Source organism: Thalia democratica, chromosome 7 (assembly GCF_965202585.1).
Source record: "Thalia democratica chromosome 7, ktThaDemo2.hap1.1, whole genome shotgun sequence".
Lineage (NCBI taxonomy): Eukaryota > Metazoa > Chordata > Thaliacea > Salpida > Salpidae > Thalia > Thalia democratica.
Window position 1 is genome coordinate 35,443,064 of NC_139171.1, and position 17,177 is coordinate 35,460,240.

Sequence of the window (17,177 nt, forward strand, 5' to 3'; positions counted from 1 at the left end):
AACCAAGCGTAGGATTAAAAAAGTGCAAAAAATAAGTAAACTCCATGTTATAAATGTACATTAGCGAGTAAATAGTTTTAATTAATTATTAATTTTTTTAATTCAAAGTTAAAATTTTAACTGATAGTTATGTTAATTGTATTATTATTTGTGAAATGCACAAACTAATTTTCTTATTACTTCTAAAGTTTAAGATTTTTATTGTATTAATTTTTGTTCAGCTCAAAACAAGTATAAAAAACAACTGGTAATTACCTAGGATGATGTTGCACCAATATCAATCTGAAATTATATTGTGTTTAATATCTTTTTTAACCACAATTTTAGGCCTTATATCAATATATCAATAAAATCAATATTTTAAGCCTTATATGATTGATTTAAATTATACTTCCTTTTAAACAAGCTATATAAGTACATAGTTAGAATTATATTCATTTGTTATACACTAAAACAGTTAATTGATTTTATTTTACAGTATAGTAATGTATATAAGTTATTGTATCATTTGCTTTATATTGAAAATAAAAGCAATTAAATATATAAGTTTTATTGGTTTATGATAAATAAGTTTTATTATGTATTTATAAAATATGATTTTTAAGCCTATAATTATGGTAAAAAACAACATTAAATTTAATATAATTTTAGCTTGATATTGGTGCAACATCATCCTAGGTAATTACCAAACAACTTTTGGCAATATATTTTCTTAAGACTAGGTCCATTGACCATTTTTGTTGCCTGTGGATGTTAGCCTATTTTTTCTTTCTGATTTAGCAGTTAAACAAGGTGAAATTGAATTCAGTTATAGGTTTGAAATTTAGCAATGTTGTTGTTACAGAAGCTAGTTCATGTTAGGGTCTTTTCATATCTAATTTTATTGTCAATCTGGGCACAATTCTAGGCTTTATGAAACTGTTTATTCAATAAGAAAAAAAATGACACTCACAAACATGATGAAAGAAGGTAACTGTTGAATATAAACTTTATAATGAACAAAAAGATTGAATCATCTTTAAGATTAAAATTAGCCTAATGCTTAATCTTAATATTTTGCAGATAATTTTACTTCTTGCTTATAAAAGTGAAACTTATAGTTTTTGTTGGTAACAAATTGTTACTTACAGAACTAAACATTCTTTTTTTTTTTCTAAAAATAAAGTTTTTTAGCTTAAATAAATTCTCAGTTTTAAATTGATTAAACATTATAACTCAGCATTGCTGAGTCAGCAACAACATTAGTCGAAAGAAATTGTTCAAATGGGTGCACGACTATTCAAATTCGGACAATTCAAATTCGGACAATTCAAATTCTTGATAAAAAATTAAAACGACTAAAAATAAAAAAGTAATGTGTATTTGACTTAAATAAAAAATGCATATGTTAATCATATTAATATCTACAGGCATTTTTTTTCTTTTTGCAAAACATTAAATATTTTTTGAGATATGGTTTATATAAAGTAAAAAACATAGTTATTTTTAGTAATTTTAAAATATCTTGAAAAGTATTTTAGATTTTGAAAAAAAGAAAAAAATTTGCTTTAGATATTATTAAGATCTACATATACATTTTTTATTTTTTTCAAATTTATATTAATTATTGAGATATAGTCCTTTTAATATTTTTTTAAGAATTTTAATTGTCGGAATTTGAGTTGTCCGAATTTGAATAGTCATGTAACCGTTCAAATATAGACAAGTTTTAAACACATTACTTAATTGGTATTTCAGTGAAATATTGAAGTTATATTTAAACCTAAATATTATATTATTAAAATGTGGATGTTTTTAATAATGTGTTTTTCTAAGAATAGTGTATTTGTAATAGGTGTAATAAAATATGTATAGTTGCATTTTTATCAAAATTGTTTTTTAAACTTAAAGAGTGACACGTTTAATAAAAATATCGTTTTATACCCAGATTAAAGAAAATATAGTTCGATATCACTGTAATTGCTAATTTTACAAATGTTTTTGAACAACTTTGATCAGGTGTACAAGTTAAGTATACTTTAGCATCTAGATTACATATTGCATTAACAAAGCAATTTTGTTTATATTTCTTTAACAAAGTTTAGTAAGTAAAAGTGACATTATAAAAAAAGAATGATTATCCTAAATGAAGACAAGTTTAAGCTATCTAGAACAGGTTACAAAAAATGAAGTTATCTACGTTTAGTTTTTAGTATACAGTGTCTTACTCATACTAAGTAACTATAGCGAACTTAGCCTTACTTACTAAGGCTTTATGAAAAAAATGTATTTCAAATTTAGTTATTTATTAAAAGCTTTTTGAAATAAATACTATACGGGGATACTTCCACTTTGTTTTCTATCACTTAGCATATACTACTTTTTTTATGATAGCTTAAATTTAAACATAAAATTATTTCCTATGTTTTAAGTGTATAGAATTTTCTAATAACTTTGTTTTATGGCGCTAGGTTAAAAAAAATTGAAGAATAAATTAAATATAATCAGGATCACAATATAATTTTTTAAACAATGTGTTTAAAACTAATTTGTCAGTTTATCTTGAACTAAAAAATTAGTCTGTTTGGCATTTAAGTTGAAAGCAAATATGCCATTTTGACAAAATTTTGAACTAATAACCAAAATTACTCGTTTTTAAAGGTTTAGGTTAAACCAAACAACTGTAACTGACCTTCAATGTACGTTTGATGAGTCATTTTTAGTCAGTAAAAGTTGAATGAGTTTCGTTCATCCATGCGTAAGGAGTAAAGAATAGAAGAGAAATTAGTTAGCGAAGCACGGATAATAAGAGAGAATTAAAAGAAGCGTGACTCGCGCTTGCATCATATCATACGATAAGTCACGTGATTAACTGATGCAACAATTTACGCGCATGTATACTTGTTAGCTTTGAGCATATACTTTCGAGAAATAAAATAGTTTCTAATTTAAAATCTCAAAAGTTAAATATAATTTTATTTTTAAATTATTAAACAACTTTCATTAACGTTTAAATTATGATTTAAGGTTTTGATAACATTTAATATGAATAACAATAATTAGAAAATCATAAAATTATAGTAGTGTAAGTCTAATAATTACTATATTTTTATATATTACGTAACCCACAAGCTCAATTGGTTATACAACTACTTATTAAGTATTCAAAACTCCTATATCTGGCAATCCTGCTAAAGAGAACCGAATTCCCTATACTTAAAGCTATAATAAAAAAATTAACAACATAGTAAGTAAAGTTTCAAATACCACATAAAAATTGTACTTTTTTACTTAGTACTAGTACTGTGTTGATAAAATTAACTAACTCTTGAGATACAAAGAGTATACTTTAATTCAGGGGTTGTAAAACTGCGGCCCTGGGGACAAATGCGACCCACAAAGCCAAAGCTAGCTCAATATATTTTAAAATAGTTACAAGAAACGTTTTTTGTTGTAAAAGCTTACAATTAGGCTTTATATATAATGAATGTTTTTAACTAGTGCGCTTTTATTGCATGTTTTTTGCATTTTTGGCTTAAAATAGTATTTTTTTGTTTATTGCTAGGAATATTTTTTTTAAACTACAACCCGCATAAGACTTTTTTTATACAGTGCGGCCCGCGACTTATAAACGGTTACCGACTACTGAGTCCGATCTATTATACACTTTGTCCTGAACAAAAAGTTGTAGGTATCCTTGGTAAGCGACTCGATAACCAAAATATTTTTCTTTACCAGGTCCTATCACAAAATATTTTGAGCGTCATTTTTCTGTCGTTCAATAAAGTAGAACAATTTATGTCTTTTTGAAAACTGGTCATTATAAAACAAGCATTTTTTTCTTAAAAGCAAACAAGGTTAAAAGTTAAAAAGAAAACAGGGTCAAATATCGTCAAGGCTATTTCACTTTCAAAATTAACAATATTTGAAAAAATGTTATTAACATTTTTAAATTTTACTTAAATTTGCATTTTAATAAAGTTTTAAAATGACCATAAGACCTCTTTTTTTTATAGTTTAGTATTTTTGATATGCAAAACAACTATCTAAAAAATTAAGTTTAAGTTATTGTCATGCACAATTAAATAAAAAAATATATTTAATTTTGAACTTGGACACGAACGTATTTGATTTTTATTTTAAAGGACAAAAAAAAATTACTGGATTAACGATACATTTCACTTTAAAACATAATTTTTTGAATTTTCTTGCATTTGTACTAAATGTTTGTTATACAAGTAGAGTTTCTAGGTTGTTTTAAAACGTAAAAAAAATAAAACATTTACAAAAGCTTAAACAAAAATAAAAATGTTTAGGAACTATAAAAAAACCACTGTCTCAGTCTTTTACAAAATACTTTGAAAAGATCTTTTGTTTACTAAAAAATTAACATTATCAATTCTTATTTAAATAGTATCTGTTTGAACAAGAATCTATAATTTTTATTTTTTAATAAACTAAAGATTTTTTCAAAGTATTTTGTAAAAGACTGATACAGTGGTTTTTTAATAGCTTCTAACCATTTAGTATTTTTTTTATTTCATCAAATTTTAAAAACTGATCAAAAGAGGAAGACTACCTTCATTCCAACATTTTAATTTTTAATAAAAGGTTATACAAGCTTAAAAATGTACTAACTAAATGTTGTTTATCATACTTCCTAAATAATAATTAATAAACTTACCTTCCAATTAGAATAAAATATATAAGCAAAAACTTCCTGTTACACTTTTTTAATATTTATTTTATAAATTTTAATTATTAGTTAAACGAACTATAGTTTTTTTTATATATTTTTCATGAATTTTCTACGAAAAATAAAAGCATATCAAATTTAATGATTAACAACTAAACGTATTCAAAATTAGTACCTGATTTGATACTAGTGTTATTTTGAATACACTTTTAAGTTAGAAATCTTATTAGTAATGAATGTATTTAGTTTTAGAAACAATTTAAGTACATAATTAAAATTTAATAACGAAAAAAAAATTACGATCCTAGACTTAAAGGCAATATGTTATAACATTACTATCTTATTGTATTTCACTTTTATAGTTTTAGGCATCGAAAAACAAGTTTATGTTTCATAAAAGATACTATTAAAAAAGTTTTATTGTTTGTAGAACCATTAAAAGTTTTTATAAGACTACAACAAATAAAAATAAAATAGTTTTAATATTTAAGAATGTATTTATTATTTTCAATTCGTAAAGAACTTCTTCGTTTCTGTACAGCGAAACAAATCACAAGTAACTTTTTAAACGAAACTATTTAATTTTTTCGTTCAAAAAACATTATAATAGATCTTAAAGAGGTAAACTATTAACTTTTTTTTATTCGTGCATAATTAGAAATAAAATCACTAAGAGCTCAAAAAAAAATTACTTGGAATTAAACTACTTAATTTTTTTTCGTTAAGTAGCTTCAAATCAATTGTTGCATTATAATATAAGTTTACATAAATTAAAGAAACCAAAACCATGACTAATGCTACACTTTTTTTAATTGATTTAATATGAAACTTATTAAAAACGTCATAGCGTTACTTTGTAAACAAAATCTAAAATATTGTAGTTTTTAAGTGTTGTCATCTAAATGGACTGAATCTCACTATTAATTTGAATCTACACACAATATTTTATATTCTAAACTAATAATAATTTATAAACTATGTATAGTCTGTTATAAACTTGCACACAAAAATATAAATTAAAAAAAAAAAAGTTAAGACAGGATAAAATAAACAAATAAATTTATGTTTACCCTGTGAAACATTAATTTGGGCGTAAAATAACTAAATCATTTATTTTTTTAATTAAAATAAATTTATAGAGACTAAAAATATGAAAAACGTTTTAAAACGCGCACAAAATAAAAGTTTAATTAAAAAACATTAAAATGTGCAGTAAAACTACAAAGTAACAGAACATTATTTATAGAAATAAAATAAATTCATGAATTTTACAACAGTATCATAAAAAACACCATGCAAAAATTAAGTGTTTATTAAACTTAATTAGATTTACTTATAATAGTAGATAAAGTTTTTATACTTAAATAGACTCGTTAAAAATATTCAATTTTACTAAATTATACGCATTATGTAAACTTTAAATTATGATTAACTTTATCTGTTTTAACAAATAAGTTCATCTAAATAAACAATGAATAATAACAAAGTATTATTTTAAGTTGCTGACAGTGTTATGTAAAGCAATAGTATTAGTAATAAAAGTTTAATATCTAAGTTTTTATTTAAAAACTAAATTTGTCAGAGAACTAAATTTAATTAAAACCTATTGTATACTATACTATTTATCTTTTTTACTGATAGCAAAATTCCTAAAGTTTTTATAAATCAGGTCTTACTAAACTTTTTGTTAATCAACAAATCAAATAATTCAGTTAAAAATTTTGATATTTTAAAAAACAATTTACTCTAAAGAATTCGGTTTTTTAGGTAAATTAAAAAACTTTAATATCAAAAAAAGCTTATTTACTAATAAGATATTGTTTTATTTTATCAAAAAACAAGTTTTGTTTTATATTCTATTATTTTTATACTTATATATTCTTAATACAACTTTGTCTCAGTAAGATTTTTGTATTTTGAGGTACTAAAAAAACGCTTTTTAGTTATGGTTAAGTGTTCAACACAAAAATGACGATTTAAGTTATACAATGACTACTAAACAGAAATTAGTGTTTTTTAATAGGAATTTTTAAATATTATACTGTGCAGCATTGTTGTTAGATTGCCTATGAGTTTATCACTAAAATTTACTTACGTATGTTATTTAAAAATAAATAAAAAACTTTTGTTTAGTATTTAGAACTTTTAATTTTTTTATTTCCAGTAAATCTGCTCCGCACACATTATTTTTCAATTTACAATTTTGATTAATGTTTGTAACTACTAGTTTACTTAATTTGACTCTATGGTTTGAAGTTTAAACCTTTCAAACTAGCAAGTTAAATTGTACTTACACATTGCAAACTTTTTTTTTAGGACAAACATTGTAAAACAAGGGTTGTATAAAAAAACTAACAAATATCTGTTTTCAAATATCTGCAAAAGTTTACTTACCTCTCTGTCGTTTATATAAAAAAAAACTCTTAAGTCTTTAATGAGGTAGTGCACCTACGTAGCGTGGAGTGAACCTTTGTAAATCCGAAATTTTTTTTAAGGAAATTAAAAGCTGCAACTTAAAAAAGTTGTTAACCAATAATAACATTTTTTATGAGGTCTATTTTTAATAAAAGTCGAAAAATTTAGACTGTATTTTATCGGAGGGATAGTTATTTATTTGGAATTGATTAAATAAAAAAATATAGTTTACTTGCAGATAGACTGTAACACTTTTTGCGACCTTGGTCATCATTACAATTTAAAACATTTTCTATGTGTAGTGCTGCAAGTTGTAATTTTGAATCAAAAACGATTTCAACATACCTCTTTTTTGAAATGATACCCTTGAAAATTTTCATTGATATTGCTCAAAATATTTGATCCAAATACTATCTAATGTATTTTAGATATATATTTTTACTTAGCTTTTTATTCAACTTTGAAGCTTTGTAAATTTCAGATAACTTATCTAGTGACCTAAAAAAAAAAAATAAAACTTACCTTTTTATCACAAATAACTGTCAAGTATAAAGTCTAAACTTAAGTGTCCTGGACATGCCATTAAACTGTATCCTGGTGTATGACTTAATAACCAAAAGGTTTTTTCGTAAACCGGGTCATTTGACAAAATTTTTGAGGCTTTTTTTCGTATATTTAACAAAGTTTAAGATATGTCTTGAGAAATTAATTTGGATTTTTTACTCTAAAAACACTGATTAATACAAGCAGTAGTTTTTAGGAAACTTTTTATACTTGTGTGGTCAACTACAGTTCTATGAATTGATTTTTATAAATTAAAGTACAGATAATTTTATCCATATTTTAAACATTTATAAATTTTTTGTAATATTTAAATAATAAAATATCTTAAATTACAAGTTTCTAACACATGTACAGTCATAACAGTTTTGATTCAAGTTTTCTAAATACAATTGCTTGCACATCATGCACTGCATGCTTACTGATGTTTTGTTTAACGTTTATGACACAGTAATCAGATGAATTAATCATCTTAATAACTTTGCAATATTAAAAGGCAATTAAATAACTTTAAAGCTTTTGAAATAACTTACGATCTCTTAAATTTGTTAACAGCAAAAGTAAAAATGTCATTAGCAAAGCAAGTATTGAGTAACTTGTCAAGGATGCCAAGACAGGCAAATTTTGTGTCTGTAAGATGCATGTCTGGTAATGATGAAGGAAACAAGGCTGGTGATACTTTGTCTAAAAAGGGTGCTGCTGACCAGGTAACAATTTACTTGATCAAAACTTAATGATTATGATATTTTTAGCTAAAAATAGTTCTAAAAAAACTTGTAGAACACTTGTTATAGTGTTGGTTGTAATTTTAGACCTGTAATGTTTATATTAAGTTTATTAATTTTTGTAAGTAACCAAGTTTTTATAATTTTCTTTTGTGAAAACTACAAGTATCTTCGAGCTAAAACACTTATTTTAAATAATTTTTACCATTTATTAAATGAATAATAAAAATAATATGCTCTTAATTTTTGGATTTTTTGCTTTTTGTTTTTGATCTACAATATATTTATTTGTTTGAAAATTAGTTATATAACTTTGTTTTTTTTGTGAAATTTAATTTGTACACATATTTTGTAAAGTTCATTATGTTTAATTTATTTATGCAAAGATTAGCTCTTATATTTTTGTTATCATAAAATGTGGTGGTTTGTTTTATGCTTTAAACTAAATAAATTTTATACTTAATTTTACAAAGAGTTTTAAGGCCATGAGGGGTTTAAACATTTTTAATACAAAAATTAACATGACTTTTAAATGAAAGCTTTAAGTAGTATAAGACATTTTTTTAGAATATAAATGATCTAGGAAACTATTAATAACAACTAATAGTATGATTGATAAAATTGTTGAAAAAAATTAAGTTCAAGACAATAAAATAAAATTATTTTACATGTAAAAAATTTATTGTTTAAAATAGTAAACATTTTTTTATTTAAATTTCATTTAAGGGCATAGAGGGAGGTAAATCAACTTTTTACAATTTAGTCTTATTTTATTGAGTTTAAATTAAGCTACAAGTTGCTTTTTACATATTTTTAAAACTCAATTTTTTTTAAGATATAGCCGGTTGAAGTTGGAAACAACAATAGGTTCCATATGAAAGTTTAAAACTAAAACGGCAAATAAATAAAAATACATTCTCTCCTACGTTTTTTGAGATAACTACCTCAAACTTTCTAGAAATGTTACTTGCAATATTAAAAAAAATCTGTCAGAACAAAATTAAAAAAAAAAAAATATTAAAATTTTATGACAAAAAAACATCAAGGAAAAAGTTCTTTTGTTTATTTTTCTAAAATTTGTTATTCTTTTATTTTTAAAAGTTTTGTTCCAACAGATATTTATAAATATTGCAAGGAAGGTTTCCTGAAAGTAAGAGGTAGTTATCTCAAAAAACCTAGGAGAAGATATATTTTAAGTAAAATAGTCTTTTTTTGCTGTTTTAGTTTGCGCCACCCATTAGGAACCTATTGTTGCCTCTGACTTTGACCTGCTTTGTCACAAAAATTATTTTGAATGTTTAAAATCTGTAAAAAGCATCTTGTAGCTTACTTAAAACTATATAAAATAAAATCAAGCTGTAAAAACGTGCTTTCCCCCTATGCCCTTAAAACCTAATCTAAATATACATTAAAAGAAAATCTCTCACTAACCTGAGTGCCTAATTATTTTATGTTTTAGCATTAAGTTTAAATGGTGTATGAACTTCTTAAAAATTAGATTAAGCATTATTCCAACTATATACAGGTAGCTTGAGAAATGTGGAAGTATTTGCATATTTGCTAAGTCAACAATTTTTTTTAAGCTGTTTTAAATGTTTTTATACCCTTATCCTTAACCCACCTTACCCAAACATTAAAAAAAAATTAAAAATAAAGTTTTAATGATAAAAATTTAAAACAACATGAAAAAGGTTTTTTTTTTACCGACTCAGCAAATATAATTTGCTTTTTTTTTGAAAATGAACTGTACATTTCTCAAGCTACCCCTGTACACAGTATAAACGTAAATGTCACATACTCAGTTTGGTTTGAAAAGAAAACATACCAACTCCGGCTTCTTTAAAGTTTTTGTCTTTTGTTTTAATTTTAAGCTGATATTTTTTTCATTTTGAGCTCATATTTTCAATTTTAAGCTGATATTCTAGCTTGTATTTTTGCCAAAGTCTCAGGGTAGATTCCTTTTGTTATTACAATGATGTTTTCAGGTGATCTAGCTTGATCTTCAAAATATTTTTTTAGTTTTTAGCTTTGCTTCAGGCTAGTCTTTAGTCACTGAAGCTGCTTTTTTTTTGCCCCAAAAAGTAACAACTCTGTATAAAACTTGAATTATTAAAAATATTACTAAAAATTAAATTTTAGATACAGTCTATTATGTAGTATAGTTTTATTAGGTAAAGTTTAAAAAAACCATTTTTTTGCTGTTCATTTTTGGAAACTTAACAAATAGTTTTTTATTTTCCTTTTAGTTTTTTAAACCTATTTTTAAGGTCTAATAAAATTTAAATATGTTCAAAAAACAACAACAATATTTGAATAACCATTTTTCATTTTAAATTCTAAAAATAAATAAAGTAGAAAGAATATTAACATTCTAGTTAACATAAAAAATGATTTAAGTACAAACGATAATTAATTATAGATTATTTTTATCAGTAGTCTTTTTAACTCTCTATGTGATTCTTTATATATGAAACTTTTAAATTTATGTAATTTTAACCCAAAATTTGGAATAACTTTTGCACTACAAATTTCTTTAAAAACTTAAATTGAAAAAATTTATAAATTTCAAGTAAGACTTTAAGGGGGTAGGTCACCTTGATTTTAACAAGTTGATATTATTTGTTCTGTTTTATCTTATTTATCAGACACTTTTAACCGCTTAACATTGTTGAAAATAACTTGATATAAAAGAAATCTAAGTCAGTGAACTCAATAGGCTCCCTATAGAAAAAGCTAACTTGAAATGCAAAACAAAAAACTAATAACAAAAAATCTATCTTCTTCAGATTTTTACATAAAATCCACTATAAATATTTAAATATTTTTATTGCTGTTTTTTATTATTTATTTAGAAAAATAAAAACTTTATTTGATAAATAGCTATTTTTTTAATGCTTTTAAAATTTTAATATTGAATTCTAATCCATTTAAATAAAAAAATATGATTCCTAAAATTTAATGTTCTCTAAAAGCTCAATATGTAGCATAGAAGATATATTTTTTTTAATTTCCTGAGAAATTTCACAATTAAAATGTAAAGGGTCCATAAATTTGTATTGGAGACTTTTAAAGAAATTACAATATCTCAAAAGTTAAATAAACATTTTGAACTCCAAAAAATCTGGCTTGTGTAGTTTACACCTCTTTGCCTTGATATTACACTAGCAATATTTGTTTATAACTTCCTATCAAAAACATTTTATTTCAGTATTAAAAATTTTATGAAATTATGTTGTTCTTATGCTAAAACCTAAGCATTTTTTACAAATCATTAGTGTTTTGCATCACCTTAAGCATTAAGGTTATTGAACTTTAGTGAAAAAAAAAACTAATTAATTTTCAAAAAGTAGTACTTGCTTAAGACATTTAAATTTTTTTATTATATGTTTTGATTGTTTGAAAACTAATAAAAAGATCTCAACTTCTAGAGAAGAAATTATATTTATTACATTCTTTCAAGATATTTTAAAGCATACTCAGTTACAGTCAAAGACATGGTTGCCACTCGGTCAGGAAAAGTCAGGAAATCAGGAAAAGTTAAAAAAAATAAAAAAAGTCAGGAAAAATAAGGGGTTTTGAAAAAAAGTCAGGAAAAGTCAGGAATTTTGTTAAAATTAAAAAATAAGTCAGATTAAATTTACAAAAATCTTTTTTTTCCGAAGCCTTCAAATGGTAAAAATTAATTAAAAGTCCTATAAAGTCAGAAAAAAATTCCAAAATTTTCCTAGAAATTTACAAAAATATTTAGTTTAATTTCCAATGCCTTCACCTGGTATATATTAATCAAATATCCTTTATAAAACTGCAAAAATTTTCTATCAACATTTTGAACAAGACTCTAATTGAACTAGCAGATTTTGTAAGCTTTTTAGTATTAATGATTTGTAGCAAGGACACTTTCATAGTGAAACTGTGATATATACACAAACGTTTATCTAGCATAATTTTAGACTCAAAGTGTTTTTTGTTTAAGTAAATAATTGAGTTCTTTATAGTTAAGCAGTTAGTTTAGTATTTTATGTAAGAAGTTGATGTGTATACTTTATCTCTTTATAATTTTTTCAAAGTTGTTAAAATTTATAAAATAAGTTATAAGAGAGGTATATGCCAAGTTCAAGTTTACTTGTTTTTTGTATTTTTGTAGAGTAACTTAAGTCTTTAAAGTAAATAAGAGTTTATTTATTTTTTACAAGTTTTATACTAAATGATAAGAGGAAATATTTTATACAACAGATATATAGTTTACTTTTTTATGTCTTTTTTTTTACAGTTGCGTAACTTAAGTACTGTAAGTTTGATGATGGAATTCCGGAAAAAAACTGTTGTATTTAACCTGTATTAAAATTAGATTGAAAGCTTTATATAGTTTTAAGTGTTAGATTATGTATTTTAGGATAAGTTTAATTTAAGAGTTTGATTTAGAAAAATCAGGAAAATTTTGGTAAAAAGTCAAGAAAAGTCAGAAAATTTTTCACAGCTTGATCAGTGGCAACCATGCAAAGACCTCTTTAGCCCTTTGAAGAGGCCTTTGACCAAAACTGAGTATGCTTAAAAATATCTTAGAATTTAAGGCCATAGGGGGGGAGGGGTAGAAGCCATTTTTTGACCAAAAATAACATATAGACTTATATTATAGTAAATTTCATAATCTTTCAGATGCTTTTTTTAGATTTTAAAAATATTAAGTAACTTTTTTTTTATGACCGGTTATATTAAGGGTTGTCTTTATAAAGGGTATATAAAGGGTAACTTTAAAGCCGTTTTTCTCGAGTTTTTAAAAACGGGCTTTAAAATCTATCTTCTCCTTCATTTTTCAAGCAATCTTCTTCAAATTTTCAGGAAATGTTCCTTACATTATGAGAAAAAAACGTTATTTGTGAATTTTAATAATTTAAAAAAATAAAAATTTTATGACAAAAAAAAAGAAAAAAAGTGATTTTTTATCAAATTTTTTTTTTTTTTTTCAAAAAAAGGTATTTTTACTTGAAATTTTTAAAGTCACAAATAAAGTTTTTTTGTTATTGTATAAAGAATAGACTGTGAAAGTTTGAAGAAGATTGCTTAAAAAATGAAGGAGGAGATAGATTTTGAATGCATTAGTCTTTTTTTGCCGTTTTAGTTTTTCCTTCCCCATAAGGAACCTGTTATGCGGCCCGACTTTGGCCGGTCATATCTCAAAAACTAATTCGAATTTTTAAAAACGGTAAAAAGCAACTTGAAGCTTAGTAAAAACTATATAAAATAAGATCAACTTGTAAAAAACATGGCTTACCCCCCCCCCTATGGCCTTAATAAATAAATTTTTTTTTATTAAACTTTAAACTAATTCATGCTAGTCTTAAACTAAAAAGAAAATCATACTGACCCAGACTTGTTAGATTTTTTTAATTCATATTCTTCGGGTATATTTTGAATTTAAGTTTTCTTTAAAGGTTTTTACAAATTTTTAATACATTACAAGCCCTTCTTTAAAAATAACTATTTTTACTTGTATTGACTTTTAAACTAAGAAATGAGATATCTTAAGTTATATTAAGGGCCAATTGTTAGTAATTAAGTTATATATTTTGAATTTTAGTGTTTAATACCTTCTGTTTGCTAAATTAAAAGTTAGCATTGCAGAAAAAAAAAATTATATAAATTAATATAATGCTTATGCTATCCTAACAGAGAAGAGGATGTTTTGCATAAAAAAAAAACAATTTGAGCACAGTTTTAGAACACATAAAAGTTTTATTAAACACATAAAACACATAAATAGTTCAATAACTTTTCAAAGTTACAATTCACAACAGGGTTGCAAAAAAAAAAACTGGAAAAACATTGCATTCGACAATTTGGGTAGAAAAAACTAGATTTTAAACCAAAATCATTACAAAACTAAAATTTTAAACACATTTTACATGTTAAGTAATAAAATTTCGATTAGATATAAAAAATCTGGCATATTGAGAAAATAGAATTATCACTAAAAGCATTTTTTATTCGAAGACACATTTAAAATAGCTTTTCTGTATCATTTCAGTGTCGTTATACTTTAAAGATAGTTTTTTATCAAAAACTCAATTTAAAACTAAAAATTGACCAAAAACGTTGTTCTTATAAAAACCTAGAAAAAATGATCAAAAAACCTTTGGCAACCCTAAATGTAGCTTAACATTGTATTTTCGATGTTGATATACTATACATGATATATTTACTGAAGTTTAATTTTATATAAATGGATTAAAAAACTAGTTTTTTAAAAAGTCTAAAAGAAATTTAGAAAGCCTGAATTTTTTTTTCAAAAAACTTTTAACCACCTTGTTATAAACATTAGCTTCAATTATGTTATTATCAAGTAATCATAAAGCTATTACAAAAATTAAAATTTACATACAAGTATTAAAAGTACTTTGATTAATATTATAAATGCATTACAACCATATACCATATAAAAATAATTGACCATACACTCACAAACTCACATTTTTGTTCTTAAGCTAAAAATTCTGACAAGCAGACATTATTAGTTTCAACTATTTTAAAAGGATAAACTTCTAAGTTTTGGTAAACTGAAATTGTTAAATTTTTTAATAGTCTAAATTGTTTAATACAGTCATATAATTGTTTATCCTATAGTTTTATAAAAATCACCATTGTAATAAACAATAAGCAGTAATTTTGCAAATGTATGTCATGTTCTTTGTGTAAAAACAGCACTCTAGCTTTGGCTTATACAATAAAAGTACGTACTGTGGTTATTCTTACCAAGTAGTATTTATTTATTTTGGAGCTATGGTAAATTAGAAAATTTTATGTACTAAATAATATTTTGGTATGTCAGAAATTTTCAGAACTGAAAACAATGTTACAAACAGGCGCAGTACTTCAGGCAGCTCGAGCGCGAGCAGCTGAAAGCTCTGAAGAAGCACCACGACCAGGAGATCCGGGAGCACGAGGAAGACATCAAGAGGCTGCAGGAGAGAATCCAGCAGCACAAGGAGAGGCTCGGCAAGCTCAACCAGCACGAATAAGTTCCTCCGAAAGTTTTTGCTGTCAATGTTATTTAAACATCTAACCCTTTGAAAATATTATTACACTAGTTCTTAAATTGTTAAAAACTGTTTACACAACAAAACTTCTCCAAAAAAATAAACTAACTATTTCATTTATATTATTTTGAATAACAAGCAGCCCGAAACTTATGAGTGGAAAACGTTCAAATGCAGTAGCTATTCTTCAATACTTGATCTTCAATACTTAGATTCGATATATTTGTTTTAATTTTGTAATTTACTTGTGATTTTTAAATAAAGTATGTTCAATGCAGTATTTTTCGAGCAGTGTCCAATGAATTTCTCATTGTGTCAAACACCAAATAAACATATTTTTATACACGCACTTGTACTTTTGTTGTTTTTTATTATGTTTTAACTATAAATTCATAAAAAATTTGAGAATATAAGTTTTAAAGCACAGTGTAGTCTGATAACAAAAAAAAAAGTTTCATAAGGTGTTGGTTTAGATATAAAGATTTTTTGTGCTAAAACATTGCATTTGTTTAATTAATAATTATTTAATCTTAAGTAACTTACACATACACAAAAAAAATACCTGTTGAAATATTTATTTGTTGAATTGAAATCTAAACATAAATATTTGTGTGAAAAGAATCCGTTATAAAACAAAGTTTCACCACTCCATTAGAGATGTTCAGTATTAATTTAATTCTCACAATCTAATAATTTAGTTATAAATCTTAATAATTCTTGGTTTAAATGCTCATTTTAACTTAAGTATACTAAAAAAGCTCAAGAAATGAGTATAAATAAAAGGTTATTTTAATCAGCATCACTGATAACGCGATTATAGTACAGAATTAGTAAACTACTTTTTAACTTATCAAACTTGTACTTTTGTGATTTTTTCAAACCCTATAAATATAACAAATTATACATTACCAAATTTTTTTTCAACCTGTTTTGATGGTTGTTAGCATTTCAATTCTAAATTTATAAAGCAAATATTTTAGTGCTTGGTTTATGATAACACTTCTAAATATTAACTAAAATGTTGTATGATACCTGGCTAAATGAATATTTTTTAGAACTTTATGCTTTAATACATGTAAAAAGGTCCTCAACTAAGCTATATTTTCGAATCGGAACTTATATTAGAACGAAACAAAACAGTTCAGAATACTAAACAAATGTAAAACATACTCTTAAGCTAATGATATAAGTTAAAACGATTAGATAAATTTTAAACCATTTTTATTTCCAGTGTGTAAGACAATGAGAACCCCTTTGTTAAGACAGTATACTATCATAAATTTAACAACAAAATGATTGTAATATTTTTGTTAGTATGTAACAATTATTAAATTAAATAAAAAAGACAAAGAAAAGACTTTCTTTGGAAATCAATTTATCCCTACTCCAAAGTGGGAAAAAAAAATTGTTCAAAAAGAACGTGAAAATTTACTGAAACACATTAGAGCGTTATAGTGAAAAGATTTCTTTGAAAACAAAAAGAACGTAGTAGATTATATTAATTACAGTTTTAGTGACAAACTCAACGTCCAAAAGTTTTCAAAACCTGAGAATAATGAAGTATCTGGAAATGTAAAATCTTACATACATGTCATTAAAAATAAGCTTAGAAATTTTTAAAATGATGTGATACTAAGGTACAAAAGAAGAAACAATTAATATCTCTGAGAAAACTAAAATTAAAATCACAAAATAAAGATATAGTAACAGGCTATTCTGATAAAGATGGTAAAACGATTGTAATTGATTATGATGACTACATAAAAA

General features: G+C 24.2%; 1 protein-coding gene across 1 annotated transcript; it reads left to right on the forward strand.

Annotated features, from left to right (window-relative positions):
• Positions 1–8,210: 8,210 nt before the first annotated feature.
• Positions 8,211–15,752, forward strand: LOC145840628 (uncharacterized). The gene is made up of 2 exons (XM_082947945.1): positions 8,211–8,358; positions 15,237–15,752. Exons 1-2 carry the CDS (start codon positions 8,218–8,220, stop codon positions 15,390–15,392), a joined length of 297 nt encoding a protein of 98 aa, XP_082804071.1. The 5' UTR covers positions 8,211–8,217; the 3' UTR covers positions 15,393–15,752.
• Positions 15,753–17,177: the final 1,425 nt, after the last annotated feature.